General features: G+C 46.0%; 3 protein-coding genes across 10 annotated transcripts in view; all 3 read left to right on the forward strand.

Annotated features, from left to right (window-relative positions):
* LOC118119905 (thrombospondin-type laminin G domain and EAR repeat-containing protein) overlaps window positions 1-11792 on the forward strand; it is a 14916-nt gene extending 3124 nt beyond the window's left edge. The window contains exons 3-16 of the mRNA XM_035174380.2: window positions 1390-1454; window positions 1575-1727; window positions 1802-2034; window positions 2489-2579; window positions 2666-2819; window positions 4361-4492; window positions 4900-5017; window positions 5094-5208; window positions 5966-6146; window positions 6251-6309; window positions 6665-6841; window positions 8306-8484; window positions 11037-11138; window positions 11221-11792. Coding sequence (XP_035030271.1) covers window positions 1390-1454; window positions 1575-1727; window positions 1802-2034; window positions 2489-2579; window positions 2666-2819; window positions 4361-4492; window positions 4900-5017; window positions 5094-5208; window positions 5966-6146; window positions 6251-6309; window positions 6665-6841; window positions 8306-8484; window positions 11037-11138; window positions 11221-11374 — 1913 coding nt within the window. The 3' untranslated portion in view covers window positions 11375-11792. The remainder of the gene's footprint in view (window positions 1-1389; window positions 1455-1574; window positions 1728-1801; window positions 2035-2488; window positions 2580-2665; window positions 2820-4360; window positions 4493-4899; window positions 5018-5093; window positions 5209-5965; window positions 6147-6250; window positions 6310-6664; window positions 6842-8305; window positions 8485-11036; window positions 11139-11220) is intronic.
* Window positions 1-20000, forward strand: part of LOC118120114 (abl interactor 2-like) — an 882953-nt gene that overhangs the window by 477754 nt on the left and 385199 nt on the right. The window lies entirely within an intron of this gene.
* The window catches only part of si:dkey-230p4.1 (trichohyalin), a 17604-nt gene continuing 13002 nt past the window's right edge, over window positions 15399-20000 (forward strand). The window contains exons 1-13 of one of the 3 annotated variants that reach the window (XM_047342545.1): window positions 15399-15545; window positions 16034-16213; window positions 16289-16426; window positions 17187-17264; window positions 17374-17444; window positions 17640-17805; window positions 18225-18331; window positions 18409-18687; window positions 18773-18899; window positions 18976-19110; window positions 19206-19354; window positions 19452-19601; window positions 19840-19918. In XM_047342545.1, the coding sequence (XP_047198501.1) occupies window positions 16094-16213; window positions 16289-16426; window positions 17187-17264; window positions 17374-17444; window positions 17640-17805; window positions 18225-18331; window positions 18409-18687; window positions 18773-18899; window positions 18976-19110; window positions 19206-19354; window positions 19452-19601; window positions 19840-19918 (1599 nt within the window). In that variant the 5' untranslated portion in view covers window positions 15399-15545; window positions 16034-16093. The remainder of the gene's footprint in view (window positions 15546-16033; window positions 16214-16288; window positions 16427-17186; window positions 17265-17373; window positions 17445-17639; window positions 17806-18224; window positions 18332-18408; window positions 18688-18772; window positions 18900-18975; window positions 19111-19205; window positions 19355-19451; window positions 19602-19839; window positions 19919-20000) is intronic. The other 2 variants (XM_047342547.1, XM_047342546.1) reach the window with 2 other exon arrangements.

A 20000-nucleotide genomic window follows, 5' to 3' on the forward strand; every position in this document is an offset into this window, starting at 1 on the left:
TGAGATTTTTTTTCTGTCCATGTCGTCCCCTCCCTCCATTCATCCTCCATTCATCCTCCATTCATCCTCCATTCATCCTCCATTCATCTTCCATTGATCCTGCTGTTGCCACAAAACACACACTCAGAGCCTCAGAGGAGCTTAAAGGGGAATTCCATGTAAAAACTGTCGTTGACCTGTTGCCCTCAGTGAAGAAACATTTCAACTGCTCACGTCTAATTTCTGTACATTACTCAAACTGAACAAGAGACAGACTCAAGCTGCCGTCACAGGGAAAATCACCAACTTCTTACATCTACCTTCAAAAATACAACTTTCTACTCAACATCATGTTTCTGCATCATTGCACCAGGAAGCAGAGCTGAAACTCAACCTTTGGTTTTATTTGTAGATGAAGCCTCAGATAGAACCACATAAGATAAGATAGATTTACATCTGAGAGCTGATTAATATCACAGCCTGTTCTGCTCGTATCTATCTCACTCGTATCTATCTCACTCTTATCTATCTCACTGTTATCTATCTCACTCGTATCTATCTCACTCTTATCTATCTCACTGTTATCTATCTCACTCTCATCTATCTCACTCTCATCTATCTCACTCTTATCTATCTCACTCTTATCTATCTCACTCTTATCTATCTCACTCTCATCTATCTCACTCTCATCTATCTCACTGTTATCTATCTCACTCTTATCTATCTCACTCTCATCTATCTCACTCTCATCTATCTCACTCTTATCTATCTCACTCTTATCTATCTCACTCTCATCTATCTCACTGTTATCTATCTCACTCTTATCTATCTCACTCTCATCTATCTCACTCTTATCTATCTCACTCTTATCTATCTCACTCTCATCTATCTCACTTATCTATCTCACTCTCATCTATCTCACTGTTATCTATCTCACTCTTATCTATCTCACTCTTATCTATCTCACTCTTATCTATCTCACTCTCATCTATCTCACTCTCATCTATCTCACTCTCATCTATCTCACTCTCATCTATCTCACTCTTATCTATCTCACTCTTATCTATCTCACTGTTATCTATCTCACTGTTATCTATCTCACTCTCATCTATCTCACTGTTATCTATCTCACTCTCATCTATCTCACTCTCATCTATCTCACTCTTATCTATCTCACTCTTATCTATCTCACTCTCATCTATCTCACTGTTATCTATCTCACTGTTATCTATCTCACTCTCATCTATCTCACTGTTATCTATCTCACTCTTATCTATCTCACTCTCATCTATCTCACTCTCATCTATCTCACTCTTATCTATCTCACTCTTATCTATCTCACTCTCATCTATCTCACTCTTATCTATCTCACTCTCATCTATCTCACTCTTATCCATCTATCCTTCACAGACCTGCTGCCTCTCGACCTGCTGGCCAGAGCCCTGCCACGCCCAGGACAAGCCCCGCCCACACAGGTAGGACACAGGTGGGAGGGAATGAGGAGCGATGGATGAGAAATGAAGGTATGAATGTACAAACAGATTATTGACTACAGACCACATGGTGGTAGATAAACAGAGGATTTGACCGATCAGGTGCAGATGGTTCAGTCCAAAGGGTCCAGAGGTCTCCGATTGGCTGGTGCCACGCTGAGTTTTCCAGCCTCACAAATCTTCACCAACTGTGACTACTTCCCTGCTGAATTCTCATTGGTCGCCACCATCAAGATCCCAAGACTGAGACAGAAGGTGAACCAGTAGAATTGAATAAAACCAGATCTGGGTGGACTCCTTCTGGTCTCACTTGTTCTCTCTGTTTTCAGAGGAACGAGTACCTCTTCTCTGTGGTGGACGAGAGCTCTGATTTGCTGTTGCTGGGGTTACGTGTCTCTGAGAACCGCCTCCACTTCATGACCACATCCTCTGGTGCTGGTGGGCGGGGCCGGCTGAGCTTTAAAAATGTGGGGTTGGACGATAACCGCTGGCACACCGTGGTGCTGGCCATCACCGGACCGTACGCCACGCTGACTGTGGACTGCGGACTTCCTCTGGAGCTGTGAGTCAGACCAGACCTCAGACCAGTTCAGACCAGTTCAGTTTAACTCACCCTGGATGAGTTGGGTTCTGTTCAGTTTAGCCTGGTTCACTTAATTTGAGACTGGTTCAGTTTATGCCAGTTTATACTTTATCCTGGTTCAGCACTAATTCAATCTGGTTCAAGCGAGTCCACTTTGAAAACCATGGTCCTGTCTGGTTCATTTCATGTCACCTGATGAGTTCACCTGGTTCTGTTGAACTCTGCATGGTTCAGTGGGGTTGACCTGGTTCAGCTTTGTTCAGTTTAGTTTAAACTGGTTTGCTTCAGTTCAGCCTGGTTCAGTCTGCTCTGGTCTGAACTGGTCTGTAACTAGTCTGTTCAGCATCAGCGAGCAGCTTTTGATTCAGCGGTTCTAGATATTTACCAGTGTTACGACTCAGACTGGTACGTGAACTAGTTTCCTGTCTCCCAGTAAACAGGTCCAGTCGTTTCCCGGTGCTCTGAGCACCAGAGGGTCCCGGTTCTTTGTCGGCAGCAGGAGACGGGGGAGGGGACGTTTCTCTGTGAGTATATGATCAGGACCAGGACTTCAGGGTCCTGCTGCCAGTGTTCCTGCTCTGCTGCTTCTCACTGCCCCGTCCGTGTTCAGGGTTTACTGCGTCAGCTGGTCCTACTTCCTGGCTCTGATGCCACGGCCAGACTGTGTCCGACCTCTGACCCCAGTCTGGCCGAGCTGTCCGTCCCTCAGATCCTCAAGTCCACCCCTCTCCAGCCAGACCATCAGGGACCAGTTTACCCGTACGGTGAGGAGAGGGGGGGGTATTTACCGATCATCAGTTTACATATAATACTGTTAATACTGTTTTAAACATTTTTTATATGATCCTTTGATTCTTCACATGATGTTTCTTTCTAGCTGTTGTTCTTCAGGGTCCTGGTTAGTGTGTGTCTGTGTGTGTGTGTGTGTGTGTGTGTGTGTGTGTGTGTGTGTGTGTGTGTGTGTGTGTGTGTGTGTGTGTGTGTGTGTCTCTGTGTGTCAGTGTGTGTGTGTCTCTGTGTGTCTCTGTGTGTCTCTGTGTGTCTGTGTGTGCTGTGTGTGTGTGTGTCTGTGTGTGTGTGTGTCAGGGTTGTGTGTGTCTGTGTGTGTGGACTGTAAACATCAAGTTGTGATGGTTTCAGTGATTCAGTAACACAAGCTGCAAAATGGATGGAAAATCTGCTTCTTTCCTCTGTTGGTGATTGACAGGTCTTTACAACTCTGTGTGTGTGTGTGTGTGTGTGTGTGTGTGTGTGTGTGTGTGTGTGTGTGTGTGTGTGTGTGTGTGCGCAGTGCGCGTGCGTGTGTGTAGCAGTTTGTTTGACAGTCGGGGACTGTCCTGGTGTTTGACATGTGTTTCTATGACAACAGTGTGAGGTCGACTGAGATTCAAGTGTGTTTGTTTATTTCACCATAAACATGTTTCACATTCACGTCAGTACAGAGGTAATTTCATGGTTTATCTTCTCATATCTTAGCTTAGCATATAGATTACTTTTTTTTTTTTTTGTCCTCTCTCTCTCTCTCTCTCTCTCTCTCTCTCTCTCTCTCTCTCTCTCTCCTCTTTTCCATCTACCTCTCCTCGTTCCCATTTTTCTCTGCTCACCAGCTGGTCAAGGCAGATGTGTTGTGTTTAGCTGTGTTGTGTTGAGTTGGGTTGTGTTTATTTGGGTTGTGTTGAGTTGGTTGAGTTAGGCTGAGTGTTGTCTGTTGTTGTGATGTTAAAGTACAGCTTTGTATCTCTGGTTGTAGTTTTGCCCTCAGGAAAGTTCAGTCTCTGTGTGTTATCACACTGATGCTGACTGATGTGTAATTGTCGACTCATCTGTCTGCTCGTAATGAAGATGTGTTGTTGAAGGAGCGACCATCATTACCTTGACTTCATTAAAGCACAGCTGTCACATCTGTAACACACTCTCACACACTGACAGGCAGCTGTGTCACTGTGGGTTCACTGTTTGTTCAGAAGAGGGACTTTCCATCAGGTATTGAAGTATCACTGCAAAGTAACTTGAGTACTGAAGTAACTTTTCAAGTACTTATACTTTACTTACGTTTTTGTTTTCATCTACTTCACAACACTTGAAAGAGAAATACTGTGTTGTTATGACACAATATTTAAATGACTCATCTCTCAATATACTCACATCTGTTATTGGAGGTTCAGACTCTATCAAAGCCTGAAACTTTGAGTTTTCACTTCCAGAACCTCCAGAACGTTTCAGGAATGTGTCCAGACTTCAGCTCTGAAAACATCTACACAGAGTTCATAAACACCTGGAATCAGGTTTTGTGTTTGTTTTCCAGGGGTCGAGGCCACAGTGACTCTGGGAAATCGTCCCGTGTGTTCGAGAGCAGAACAAGGTCAGCTGTGGTTCAACGCTCAGAGAAAAGGTCTGTTCATTTGTGACGGACTCACCTGGAGGACACTGCTGCAGAGTGAGTCCATCATAGAGACATATTCTGCTCATCTTCAGGTTGAGAAGTGTTGAGACTGTAAAAGGTTTTCATGCTCTAATGAAAACATCTCTGTCCTCAGACTGTCCATCGCTGCAGCTCCTCTTTTCAGCCTCTGTCTCTAACTTGGTTTTAGCTCCTGTCTCTTTAAGACCCTCCTCCTGATAAAGTCTGCTCTGATTGGTCAGCTGGATCACTATGTTGTGATTGGTCAGCTGCTTCCAGTGTGTAGAGGAAATGTCGACCTCTCACTCTACCTGACTTTGTTAGGGGGCGTGGCCAATCGGCCGATTGTCTAGCCTGGGGAGCAGAGCTTCCTTTACCACAGACTTTGGCTATTTAACATTGACATTCACAATAAATTCATTCATGTCTCGTGTCGTCTGCAGATCCGGAGCGTCTGGATTACGTGGAGGATTATCAGGATCTCTACACCAGCTCAGAAACCTTTGACGTTGAGCTCTTCTCCATCCCATCTGAAGGCCTGTTCATGGCTGCAGCCAACAGGTACTGAAACACACCTCACGACCTGTACCCTGTGTCCTCTGCATTTCCATGGTTACCCTCACGCCTCCTCCCACAGGGACTCTCTGTCCGGGTCCAGCTTGTACAAATGGAGAAACGGTTCGTTCCAGCTCTACCAGAACATGAGCACTCAGGAGGCTCGAGCCTGGAAACACTTCACTGTGGACGACAAGGTGAGAAACTGATTCAAACACTGACTGTTCAAACAGATTATTGTGAAATGATCACAGATCATTAACATGTAATATAACGACAAAGATACGATGATTGACCCTCAACAACAAAAGCTTCTTAAAAAGAAAAAGATTCTGAAATCCAGAGAATTGGGTCTGGACTTTACCTGCAGTTTGTGTATCACACATGAACAACACAGCAGGAGGTGTGACCTGTGAACACTTGACCTCTGGTTGACCTGTGAACGCTTGACCTCTGGTTGACCTGTGAACACTTGACCTCTGGTTGACCTGTGAACACTTGACCTCTGGTTGACCTGTGAACACTTGACCTCTGGTTGACCTGTGAAGCTTGACTCTGTGACCTGTGAACACTTGACCTCTGGTTGACCTGTGAACACTTGACCTCTGGTTGACCTGTGAACACTTGACCTCTGGTTGACCTGTGAACACTTGACCTCTGGTTGACCTGTGAACACTTGACCTCTGGTTGACCTCAGAACGCTTGACCTCTGGTTGACCTGTGAACACTTGACCTCTGGTTGACCTGTGAACACTTGACCTCTGGTTGACCTGTGAACACTTGACCTCTGGTGGAGAGAGGAGTGGTTTGAAAGGGCCTGAAGAACAAACAGTGTTTAAACCCATTGTGTGGTTCTGTTTGTCTTCCTGTCGCTGTGTTCAGGCCTCTGATTGGTTAATAAAGCAGCAGCAGGCGATGTGAAGACTTTAAACTTCCTATTTTTTCGTCCTTCAGATTTTTCTGGTGGTGGCAAACTCCAGGGAGGTGGAGCCTGAGCTGTCCATCATCTATCGCTGGAATCATCGGCGGCGGCGTTTCCTCCGCTATCAGACTCTGGAGACTCACGGCGCTCTGGACTGGGAGGCGTTCAAAATCCACAACCACAGCTACCTGGTCGTGGCCAATCACAGACGAGGTAAACAGGAAGAAGGAATTTCATGATTTAAACAGAATCTAATGTTCCGACTTTTTGGGCGAGTCCCGAACAGCCGATCAAAGAAAAACTGTGTGTGCCCTCAGCTAGAGACTCCAACCACAACATCCAGAGTGTGATCTACAGGTGGAACCCAGACACAAAGGTAACCACGTCCTCACAAACCAGAGGACATCCTTTTCTGTCCTCTCCATCAAGTCCTCTGTTCTGTCCTCTCCATCGTGTCTCCTCCTCTGTTCTGTCCTCTCCATCGTGTCTCCTCCTCTGTTCTGACCTCTCCATCGTGTCTCTTGCTCTGTTCTGTCCTCTCCATTGTGTCCTCTGTTTTGTCCTCTCCATCGTGTCTCTTGCTCTGTTCTGTCCTCTCCATCGTGTCTCCTCCTCTGTTCTGTCCTCTCCATCGTGTCTCCCCACTTCTTTCCATCTCTTTCTTGTCCTTCCCTGTCATTGTCCGTCCTCGTCTTTGCTGACGTCTCTCGTCCCTCCCTCTCTCTCTTTAGCTGTTTGAGGTAAACCAGACCCTGTCCACGTCCGGAGCGTACGACTGGGAGTTCTTCACCGTTGGACCGTACCACTTCCTGGTGGTCGCCAACACCTTCGACGGTCAGAGCACGACCATCAGCTCCACGGTGTACGTGTGGTTGGACGGACGCTTCCAGACGTTCCAGAACATCCCGGTCAGTGTCCATCGTCGGGTCTGTTTCAGTAACGCAGCTGAACATCTGGTTCTGGGGCCTCGTGTGGGACGTTCAGATCATGTAACTTTTCATGAATCAAAAACAACAAACATGTTTTTCTGACGTTTAATCTTTTGGTTTCATCATTAATTCAATTTTAATTGAATTATTATATAATTCCAATTTCATCGTTGTGACAGAGTCAGATGTTACCGTGATGACGACCAACCACAGATCGAATGAGTGAAACAGTGTTTTTTGTAAGTTTTATTTTTATCAGTCGTGACGTTTTAATCACATGATGTGAATAAACCTGCATCCGACAACAGATCTCACCTGATCTTCGTTTAAATCTCCAGTGTTTCATCAGCCAAACTATTTGTCTGCTTTTTATTTTCATGCTTCAGTCCATCAGGTCTCATCTCAGCCTTTGTTGTGTTTTGCTCTCAGACTGGTCTCACTCTCGTTCCTGTTCAAACACTGACTCTGTTTTGAGTCTATTTGGACTCAATCTGGACGATTCTCACTTTGACTCCAGACCTGAACATTTCAACAGAACAAAAAACACATAAAAACAAAGAAACTAGTTTCAGTTTTTAACCACATCAGTTTACAGTGAACACATGTCAGCAGGTCCTCATATAATAAATCAGTCAGGACGTCCTGCAGTAAAGTCGTGAAACATTAATGAGACGTTCACATGAAAGAAGAGTCATAAAATCACATTTATGCTTTTTTATCTTTTCAGTTTATGAAGCTCTGATTAAAAAGGAAACAAAAACCCTTCAATTAAAATGCAGGAAACCAAAGGAGTGTAATCAGTGTGTGTGTGAGTGTGTATGTGAGTGAGTGAGTGAGGGGGTTTCCAGCTGCAGACAGCTGTTTGGACTCGTCTGATCATCTGACTGAAGAAAACATGTTGAAAAGCTTCTGAGGCTTTAACTTCAGACACGAACATGAAGCACGAGGAGCTCGACCTTCACTGGCGCCCCCGACAGGCTGCAGGAAACATTACACTTGGAACAACAATAGCTTTGTCTTATGAGTGAACTGAGTTTTTAGATTTTTAAATCATGAAAAATGCTTTTAGAGTTTAATGACGTATTTAGAATATCTTAATTGATCATTAAAATGACGTTGTAAAGAACAGAAGTCGTATCGTCCACAGGTGGAGCCGACCTCTGACGTCAGTCTCACGCTGATGTTCACACACAGTGGAACGCACATTTTCTGTTGTTTTTTGGTGGTTTATTGTTCTGTCAAATAAATGTAACAAGTGATGATGATTCAATAACATCTGCAGGGTTGATCCTCTGGAGAACAGGAAGGAGACAAATAACGTTCAGAATGTTTTTATGCTTCTTGTTTTATTATAAATGAAGCTGCAGCTTCAGGGTTTTCAATATTGATTCATCTGCTGATTATTTTATTGATCAGCTGATTCATACCCTCCTCCCTCTGCAGACGGTGGGAGCCACTGATTGGGAGACGTTTCAGATCGAAGGCCGGTTCTTCCTCGCTGTCGCCAACAGTCAGAAGATTTCTGACCGCGGCCCGAGTCCGTACAGCATCAACTCCACCGTGTACGAGCTCAGTGCGCTGACGCAGACCTTCATCCGCTTTCAGGACATCCTCACACACAGGTGACCCACCTGCTCACTACACCCTCTAGTGACCCACCTGCTCACTACACCCTCTAGTGACCCACCTGCTTACTACACCCTAGTGACCACCTGCTTCCACTCTAGTGACCCACCTGCTCACTACACCCTCTAGTGACCCACCTGCTACTACACCCTCTAGTGACCCACCTGCTCACTACACCCCTAGTGACCCACCTGCTCACTACACCCTCTAGTGACCCACCTGCTTACTACACCCTCTAGTGACCAACCTGCTCACTACACCCTCTAGTGACCCACCTGCTCCACTACCACCCTCACTACACCCTCTAGTGACCCACCTGCTCACTACACCCTCTAGTGACCAACCTGCTCACTACACCCTCTAGTGACCCACCTGCTCACTACACCCTCTAGTGACCAACCTGCTCACTACACCCTCTAGTGACCCACCTGCTTACTACACCCTCTAGTGACCCACCTGCTCACTACACCCTCTAGTGACCCACCTGCTCACTACACCCTCTAGTGACCCACCTGCTCACTACACCCTCTAGTGACCCACCTGCTCACTACACCCTCTAGTGACCCACCTGCTCACTACACCCTCTAGTGACCCACCTGCTCACTACACCCTCTAGTGACCCACCTGCTTACTACACCCTCTAGTGACCCACCTGCTCACTACACCCTCTAGTGACCCACCTGCTCACTACACCCTCTAGTGACCCACCTGCTTACTACACCCTCTAGTGACCAACCTGCTCACTACACCCTCTAGTGACCCACCTGCTCACTACACCCTCTAGTGACCAACCTGCTCACTACACCCTCTAGTGACCAACCTGCTCACTACACCCTCTAGTGACCAACCTGCTCACTACACCTCTAGTGACCAACCTGCTCACTACACCCTCTAGTGACCCACCTGCTCACTACACCCTCTAGTGACCCACCTGCTCACTACACCCTCTAGTGACCCACCTGCTTACTACACCCTCTAGTGACCAACCTGCTCACTACACCCTCTGTGACCAACCTGCTCACTAACCCTCTAGTGACCAACCTGCTCACTACACTAGTGACCCACCTGCTCACTACACCTCTAGTGACCACCACACACCTCTAGTGACCCACCTGCTCACTACACCCTCTAGTGACCAACCTGCTCACTACACCCTCTAGTGACCCACCTGCTCACTACACCCTCTAGTGACCAACCTGCTTACTACACCCTCTAGTGACCCACCTGCTCACTACACCCTCTAGTGACCCACCTGCTCACTACACCCTCTAGTGACCAACCTGCTCACTACACCCTCTAGTGACCCACCTGCTCACTACACCCTCTAGTGACCCACCTGCTCACTACACCCTCTAGTGACCAACCTGCTCACTACACCCTCTAGTGACCAACCTGCTTACTACACCCTCTAGTGACCCACCTGCTTACTACACCCTCTAGTGACCCACCTGCCACACCCCTCTAGTGACCCACCTGCTCACTACACCCTCTAGTGACCCACCTGCTCACTACACCCTCTAGTGACCAACCTGCTTCACCTCTTGACCACCTGCTCCCCTCTAGTGACCAACCTGCTCACTACACCCTCTAGTGACCCACCTGCTCACTACACCCTCTAGTGACCAACCTGCTCACTACACCCTCTAGTGACCCACCTGCTCACTACACCCTCTAGTGACCAACCTGCTTACTACACCCTCTAGTGACCCACCTGCTTACTACACCCTCTAGTGACCCACCTGCTCACTACACCCTCTAGTGACCCACCTGCTCACTACACCCTCTAGTGACCCACCTGCTCACTACACCCTCTAGTGACCAACCTGCTCACTACACCCTCTAGTGACCCACCTGCTCACTACACCCTCTAGTGACCCACCTGCTCACTACACCCTCTAGTGACCCACCTGCTCACTACACCCTCTAGTGACCCACCTGCTCACTACACCCTCTAGTGACCAACCTGCTCACTACACCCTCTAGTGACCAACCTGCTCACTACACCCTCTAGTGACCAACCTGCTCACTACACCCTCTAGTGACCAACCTGCTCACTACACCCTCTAGTGACCCACCTGCTCACTACACCCTCTAGTTACCAACCTGCTCACTACACCCTCTAGTGACCCACCTGCACTACACCTAGTGACCAACCTGCTCACTACACCCTCTAGTGACCAACCTGCTCACTACACCCTCTAGTGACCAACCTGCTCACTACACCCTCTAGTTACCAACCTGCTCACTACACCCTCTAGTGACCAACCTGCTCACTACACCCTCTAGTGACCCACCTGCTCACTACACCCTCTAGTGACCCACCTGCTTACTACACCCTCTAGTGACCACCTGCTCACTACACCCTCTAGTGACCCACCTGCTCACTACACCCTCTAGTGACCAACCTGCTCACTACACCCTCTAGTGACCACTCACTACTCCCTCTAGTGACCAACCTGCTCACTACACCCTCTAGTTACCAACCTGCTCACTACACCTTCTAATAATCAACCCGCTCAGATGTTGTTGATGTTGCTGTTGTGTTTAGTGCGGTCGACTGGGAGTTCTTCACCATCGGAGATGAGAAGTTCCTGGTGGTGGCCAACTCTTACGACGGCAACTCGCACTCTCTGAACAGCGTTGTCTACAGGTCGGTAGTTCCTGTCGAAGTTGACGTCTGTGTGGATGTTGTGTCTTTCAGGTTCTCATCCCTGTGTATTTTGAGTTTTCAGGTGGCAGGGGTACGAGGGATTCGTTCCAGTCCACAGTCTGCCGACGTTCGGCTGCAGAGACTGGGAACACTTCAGCACTGACGAAGGCTCCTTCCTCATCTACTCCAGCGCCACCACCAGGCTCAGCAAGGTCTTCAAACTGAAGACGTACTGAGTGAATCCATCTGCTCTGCTGGGAACACGTCAGACTCTGAGGAGCTTCATTCAGTTTGACCTTTGACCCTGAAAACCAGCGGCTGGACTCGTCATCACCTCTGAACTCTGAACGTTCTCAAACTGAAAATCAACTTTTTATTGAACCTTATAAACGTTGGTTTTCTTCAGAGTCGACTCTTTATCTACAACCTTAAAAATCATCAACAATATACTTGATTTATTTATGTTGCACTTTTATTGTAAAAACTTCAAGTCGTGTTAAGCTCTGCTGATAAGAACAGCGCCCCCCAGTGGGCAAAGAAAGACATTTCCATGGGGAAAAAAACCTGATGAAGGATCATGGAGAATATCTTTAATCATCGTCAACACTCATGTCATTAAAATGTCTGAATGTTTGGTTTGTGATTAAAGTGAAGTTAATCAAACAGAGAAAAGTGAAACCTGTCGTCTCTTCAGGTTCTTCAAAGTTTGACCGACACGACAGAGACGTGATTCTTCTACAGATGATTCTCATGTTACCTGAACACAACATGTGAGTGTGTGGATTCCACATGAACACGTGAGAACCACGAGGGGAACCACGAGGGGAACCACGAGGGGAACCACGAGGGGAACCACGAGGACGACCACACGTTCTGTTGGAACTCAGCTACAGGTCAGAGCTGAGATCAGCTTGATTTATTTTTGCTTTTATTTTGAAAGAACAGGAACTGTGATCAGCACCTCTTCTTTCAAAATAAAAGCAGCTGAACTTACTGTGATGAGCTCCTGTTCTTTCAAAATAAAAGCAGGTGAGTAGAGACTGAGTTAATTTATGGGTGAACTATCCCTTTAATGCAGCGCTGATTTAATGCAATGCATGCTGGTTAACATTTTTGTCAGAATTTATCCAGTGCTTCAAAACGTCACCAGGTCACGTGACCTTGAAATATGGCGGGAGCGAGCTGGCTCCAGTCAGACAGATGTTCTCCAGCTGCAGCACCTCTGTGACGTCACAACTCTGCTCTGATTGGCTGAAGGCTTCAGTGACAGGCATGACGTGTCTCATGTTTTTATTCTACGAATTCAGATGTGTTTTCTGCTCCGTATCCATAAATGTAAGGTGTTGGCAGTTATTTTCATAGAGCTCCAAACCGTAGTAAGGAACGCACCACTTTAGTAGCTTGGCTCGTTATCAGCTGGTAACTAGCTTAGCGGTCCGAAGACTCGGCTGGAGAAGGATGAGGGGTCTGCGTGCTGCCTTCAGGAACAGGCTACGTAGCAGTAAGAGCTAAACTACGACTCTTTGCTTCGGTGGAAAGTTCTCAGTCAGAATCAGGATCAGCTTTATTGGCCAAGGAATTTGACTCTGTTTTTTCCGTTGCTCTCAGTGTACGTACACAGAAATAGACAAATAAACAAAAGAAGCAAGGACAACAAAGCAGAACAGTTTAAGCTAAACAATGAACTACTATATACATTTAAAATCGGAATATAAATATATATACAAAAGTATACATATATGAACATAAAAAACACAACAACAATGAGAATGAAAGGGGGAAATAGTGCAGTGGTTTATGCAGAGTGCAAAGATGCTTCAATAAATATGGAAAGATGTCACAGGATACTTTATATACATGAGGTAGGTGAAATATATATATATATATATATATGATTTAATGAGCCATTCGCAGTTTCACTGTACCGGCCGTGTGTACTTAGACTTGCATGGCTTAATCTTTGAGACAAGCATATGCTACTGGCAGGATCAATATATATATATATATATATATATATGTATGTATATATATATATATATCTGTGTGTGTGTAATTTAGAATAAGTAGGTACCGGAATATTGCACACATGACTGAACTAAGTGTTCATCAGAGTGACGGCAGAGGAAAGAAGCTGTTCTGGTGTCAGGTAGTTTTGGAACCTTCGTTGTTAATTGTTCTTTGTTCAAAAACACCGGGATTTCATAAACATCAGTTTCATCTGCAACAGAAAAATCAAACGCTGTGAGATCTGTTGTTGTTCTCGTCTCTGACACTACGAGAAGTAAAAAGCGTCGGACTTGACGTCTGTGTTTTTAACTCCGCCCCTGCAGACGCCGGCTGATGATATCAGAGGATCAGACTCAGTCAGACACAGTCAAACAGCACCAAACTTCATTTATAAAAGTTTGAACTTTTCTTTTACATTTTACAAAGTTCCTTACAAGCGTCAGTGTCGATGTTTCAAACCATGAGACGGGTGATGTCATCACACAGGAAGTTTTGAACATGAACTCAAAGGTCAAACGTTGACTCAGACTGAGTTGGAGCAGGTTCGACTTTCAGCCCCTCGGCCAAATGGCGCAGAGTCTCCGTCATCAGCAAAAGGTCACTGAGGACGTGTGACTGACCAGAAACCAGGGCTGGAGCCAGACTGTATGGGGCCCCGAGCAGAGGAGCCTCTGCAGCTCGGGGCCCAGACTGTATGGGGCCCCGAGCAGAGGAGCCTCTGCAGCTGCAGATTAGTGTCTAATATGAATGATACAATGTTTGTGTTTGATTCTATTGACTCAAAGTAAATTCTAAATTTCTTGTGGGACATTTGTGCAGGTGGGGTCCCTCTAGTGGCTCAGTGTGTTTATGTCTCTGACACAAATAAGGTTCATGTCGTATCATCACGTCAGTGTTATTGAAAATGTTTAATGTTCAACAGTTTCTGTTTCCACGTCCTGATCAGTGAGCGGCTGAGAACAGATGACTGTTGAACTGCTGTCGTCCATGACAACAAAACAGACCAAACAAATACCACAAAATAAAAACTGTTTGTTCTTCAACATGACTTTTTGCTCTGTCTAATTCAATCACACATTTCAACTGTAACTGAAATCAAATATAACTTTTATGTAAAAAAACTAAAACGTTACATTTTATATATTTATTTCTTTAAAATTGTCTTTATTTACATTTCTGTATTATTTTATTTATGCTCAAAATGCTCCTTACTACCTGGTATCAATATTCTTTAAATGTATTTAGCTTATTAGGGCCCGAGCACCGAGCAGAGTGTGAGACAGCGAGACAGGGAGGCCCTATTGAAATTGTAAGGATTCTTATTATTTTTCAGGCAAATGAATTGGCTTCTTGAGGGCTTTAACAAGCTCCAATCGTTTCCAAAGTTTGCAGAAAATTAGAAAGTGGTGAAAATGTACGTATTCTGGAGTAATTTTAAATGGGCGTGGCAAAATGGCTCAACAGCGCCCCCTGGAACGCAGCCCCTGAGTTCACATTGACCGAGGTGCAATTGGAAAAACGCAACAGGAAGCCCGCCATTCTGCTTTTAGTGGCCATTTTGGCCATTTTTCACATTTTTACTTTGACGTACTTGTCCCAGGGCTTTCATCAGATCAACTTCAAATTGAGATGAGTGTCATCTCAACAAGACGGAGATACAAACTACCTCAAAGATCGATTGTTCGTCACACGGTGTGACCGTGGCGCGTGGCGTGGCGTCAAGGTTTGATTACACGCCATCAAAACACGAGGTTCTGTATCTCGGACATACATGGACCATGAATCCTTTGATGCTGAGCCGTCAACAAACAACTCCACTCCAGCATTATCAGCATCAAAGGATTCAACAACAAATTAAAGCCCTCAAACTCTCACCAAAGCATGTGCTCGGGCCCATTATTATTATTATTATTATTATTATAATAATATATTTTTATTAATTATTATAATTTTTTTCCATTTTTCATTTCATTCTTATCTTTTTCCATGACTTTTAATTTTAAATTAAAAATTTTAAATCAAGTCTATTTAATGTCTATTCACATTAATATTACAGTTACAGTGAATATTTTGTCCTTAATTTATTGATATTGACTTATTTTGTGTTGATTTTTATATAGTTAGATGAGTTGGTTCATTTATTTCATCTTTTGGTTTTTAATTATCTATAGTTCGTAACAGCTGCAGTGAGCTCCTCCCACCGGCAGGTGTCGCTGTGTGGATTTAAACCGGAAGTTCTCGGTGTTTTCGGGGTCAAAGGTGACGGCTCCCGGTTGTTGTGACCGTTGCTCGGTCTCCGTGTTTTCGTGTTTTCGTGTGAACGGAGCGAAGCGGCGGGTTTGAACGTTTCCTACGTCATCACCCGTGACGGTGACGTCAGAGTTCGCGCTGCAGCTTCAGGTAAAAACTTTGCTCACGTCAGTTTCCGGTGTTAGCATGCTAACAGGCTAACAGGCTAACCGGTCTGTGATGATGGAGCCGTTCACACCGGAGGGTCACAGGTCACAGGTCACCGTCACTCACTACGTCACCAGCCGCGTTATCAAACCACATTAAATGATAATAAACTGAAATAAAACTTGTAAAATACAAACATTTCTGACTTGTCATAAATATCAAATAAAGTCACTGATCTGATGATGTGAGTTTATATAAAAGATCTTAAAGTCATTGTTTCCATGGTGACGGGTTTAAAGATCAAACTGAGCGGAGCGCAGAGCTGTGATTGGTCAGTGAGTCCAGATTTAAATTAGAATCAATAGAAATAATAATAATAATAATCAACATGTCAGTTGTATTGATCACATCTAAAACCTCCAGAGAGAAACACGCTGTGGATTCTGTGATTATTGATCCGATGCAGCTCTTCATTGGTCTGAATCCTTCAGGTGTGGATCCGGTTCCAGGATCAGGATCCTGCTCTGATGAGGCACTGAAGGGACCTCGCCATGGAGCTGCAGGAGAGGGCGGAGCTCCAATGGGAGGTGTGTCGTCTGCAGGAGAAGCTGGCGGAGAGTCAGGCGGAGAGGGAGGAGCTGGAGTCGAGGAGCAGAGCTCTGAACGACAGGGTGAGGAGGAGGAGGAGGAGGTGATCATGTGATCATCAGAGTCCATCAGAGCCTTACATCTCTCTCTCTCTCCAGCTGTGCCAGTCAGTGTCTCCCTCGCTCGGCCTCTCGATGCATATGGAGGGTGAGCAGAGGGAGTGGAGGAGGCGGGTGAGGGAAGCGAGAGAGCGGGAGGCCAGACAGGCGCTGCTCATCCACCGCCTGCAGAACAAGGTGAGGCTGCTAAAGATATGAGATATAATATCTGTTACCATTCTTCATTAACGTGTCTAAAAACAACTGTGTAGTATATGTTGTTGACAGTGGTGGCTCGAGTAAACACAAACAATACTCAAGTAAAAGTATTGTTACGTTATAATCATAATACTCAAAGTACTTGAGTAAGAGTAAAAAACTATTAGAATAGTGAGTAACTTCATTAGAATGTATTGCGTTCAACAGGAAAATTAGATGTAATAATAATGTAAAGTGCTCATTGATTGTAATAAGTGACCTATTAAAAACTAGGCAACTATCAAAACACATGTGTTACTACCCACAGCCGGTTGTTGATTGTGTTCTTACATTAACCAACAATGTTTCCAACAATATTTAAACTCTATTCATTTCAACTTTATTCAAGGGCGTTTCATTTAGTCGCCTTTTAATTGTGTTGTCTCGTCTTCAATCTGCAGCTTTGTCCGTCTCTGTCATAACTTCAAACATATGGCAAAGAAAACGCACATGTTAGCCAATCGGCTGTTTGTAATGTCAATAGATCACGATGATTATTTATGACCTCATCTGTGAACATGAGTCACGTCAGGTAGGTTTTCATCTGCGATGTTGGTGAAGGTCATGAGGTCATTGAATCAGGTCTTTTCTTTTCATTATTATTATTATTATTATTATTTGGATTGAAGGACACCTAGTGGCCAAAGATGCATATTGTGTGTAGTATCAGTGTGTAGTCTCAGTGTGTATTTTACTACAGGTGGTGGAGTACAGAGACCGATGTCAGCGTCTTGATCTTCAGCTGCAGAATCAACACACACAACTGATCAACACTGAGGTCACACACACTAACACAATACGACAACAAGATTAGATCATTACAGTACTACATAGTACAGTGTTCCAGATGTTGTTGTGACTCGTCCTGTTGTGTGTTTGTTGTGTAGCAGAGGATCAGAGATGAACACAGTGACTCTCTGGAGAGCGCCCTCATCAGGCTCGAGGAGGAACAGCAGAGGTATGTGCGCGCGCGTGTGTGTGTGTGTTTGTGTGTGTCAAAAACAAACACACCAGGGGATGATCAAGATGATTCAGCTTCACTTTTAAGAGCCGTCGTGTCGTCCATCTTTATTTACAGTCTATTGTCTCGTGTGTGTGTGTGTGTGTGTGTGTGTGTGTGTGTGTGTGTGTGTGTGTGTGTGTGTGTGTTCAGGTCACTCGGTCTGGTTGAGACCAACGCTCTCTTGCGGGAGCAGCTCGGCCAATCAGAGCAGGCCAACCAGTCCCTGAGGCAGGACCTCAAGAAGCTGACAGATGATTGGTCGAGAGCTGTGGAAGAGGCGGAGCAGAGAGAGTCTGATTGGCTGAGAGAGAAGAAGGTCTGTATGTTTTACTCCTCTGGGAGTTTTATTATTATTTCTGGAAAGTTAAAGGGATAGTTCACCCAAAAGTGAAAATTGCCTCATTATCTCCTCAGCACTATGATGGAGGGGGGGTGAAGTGTTTGAGTCCACAGAAATCCTCTGGAGTCTCAGGGGTGAACAGCGTATCTGCAGTTATTGCTTCAGAGCTTGTGTGCGTTCGAACATGAACGTGGCTCCAGAGGATTAAAACTTGGTGTAAATGACCTCGTTCGAGGAGAATCTGAATGTCGGGGCTTGTGGACACTTGATGACATCACAGGATCAGATATGGAGGCTTGCTTTTATCACGTCTGAAGCTTTGGTCTCCAGTTACTGTACTGACAAGTACGTTCACACTCACATCTGTGTGTGTGTGTGTGTGTGTGTGTGTGTAGTGTGTGTCAGGTGGTGTGGGCCATCATCAGGCTCAGTTGTTGTCTGTGTGGAGGTCTGTGGTTTCTCTGAGACGAGTCTGTCACTCTGTCAAAACTGCAGCCGACAGGTGAGTCTTGACCTGTGACATGTTGATTGACGTGTGACGTATTGATTGACATGTGACGTATTGATCTGTCTCTGCAGGGACCTGTGGCAGCTGAGGGCGGAGTTTTCTCGTCTCTCGTCGTCTCTTCTGTCCAGCTGTGACTCTGTCTCCTCTGCCCTGAGACTCAATGATCCTCACATCAAACCCCCCCCCTCCTCCTCCACTCTGCTCCCCCTTCATCCAGACTCCTCGGCCTCTGAGCCCCCTCTCGTCTCCTCCTCGTCTCTGGGAACCTTCGTGTTGGCGGAGTTGGAGCAGAGGTGGGAGGAGCTGGAGCGCCCCCTGCAGGAGACTGAAGTGTCACAGCTGAAGGAGCGGTAATGAGTGACACCTCCTCCCTCACTCTGCTGAATGTCAGCTGATAGTGACTCTGTAACCTCCCTCTCTCTCTGTTGTTGTTAGGATTGTGGAGCTCTCTCACTCGCTGCAGGAGGAGCACGGGCTGAGGGAGGAGAGAGAGAGAGAGGTAGAGAGACACAGAGAGACAGAGAGACGTCTTCAGTCCGTCAGTCGAGCTGTGGTCAGTCTGGTGAGTGAGAGAGCGCCATGTGGTCATATTGACCTGTGACATCATCAGTGAGATCATCAGTTTGTTGTGTCTTCAGTCCAGAGTCCTGAGCAGCTGCAGTCGTTCTATGTGTGTGTCCTCGGACAGCGTCCTCAGTCTGGACCTGTCCTCCCTGCTGTCTGTCCTGTCTCAGACAGAGAGCGCCCTCCAGGGGAGACACCAGGAACTGCAGGTCAGTCACACAGCAGGAGCAGTTTTTCTACTGCAGGTCAGAGGTCATGGACCTTTTGTTAAATGTGTGTTTGTGTGTGTGTGTGTGTGTGTCAGGGGGCGGAGCTCTCTCTGCGGCGGCTCAGTGAGGAAAACGCAACCCTGCACCTCCGACTGAAACAGCTGGAAGACGACAACCAGCAGCTACAGACACACACAAAACACACTCAGCTGGAGCTCACACACACTCTGGAAACACTGAGCAGGTACACACACAACATCATCCATGTCAGTCAGGTTGTGACATTTGAACAGGAGCAGCTTCTTTTCTTCTGTCTCATGAACATGGCTGTTTGTCATCAGGGAGCGCGAGACGTTGTCTTCACTGCGTCTGCAGGTGGAGGAGGTGCAGATGAGGGAGGAGGAGGTGAGGAGGGAGAACAACAGACTGAGGAGTGAGAGAGACAGACAGGAGGAGAGGAACAGACGCCTGGAGACAGAAACACACAGACGGTACTTTACTCTGTTCTACTGAGTTCTACTGAGTTCTACTACATCCTTTCTCAGAAGGTCTGAGATGTTCGATCATGTGACAGGAGTAACTCCTCCTCTCTTCACCTTCACTGACCTCCATGTTTGTTTGTGTTTTCATCCATGGAACTGTCACTGTAAAAACTGACACTTCAACTTCCTGTGGCCAATAATGGACTAACTGTACTTTGTTTATTCACAACTTGTTGCTCTGTTGCAGAGTTGGGACGGAGTTGTTGGAGAACGTTCAGCTGACAGAGAGAGACTCTCTTCAGCGGATGGAGATTCACACTCTGAAGGTAAAAATAGAAACTCTTCCTACTGTTTGTTCTACTCATCCAGTTTCTTATCATTCTGTTCCTTCCGCTGTGTGTCCCTCCT

Source organism: Hippoglossus stenolepis, chromosome 13, assembly GCF_022539355.2.
Source record: "Hippoglossus stenolepis isolate QCI-W04-F060 chromosome 13, HSTE1.2, whole genome shotgun sequence".
Lineage (NCBI taxonomy): Eukaryota > Metazoa > Chordata > Actinopteri > Pleuronectiformes > Pleuronectidae > Hippoglossus > Hippoglossus stenolepis.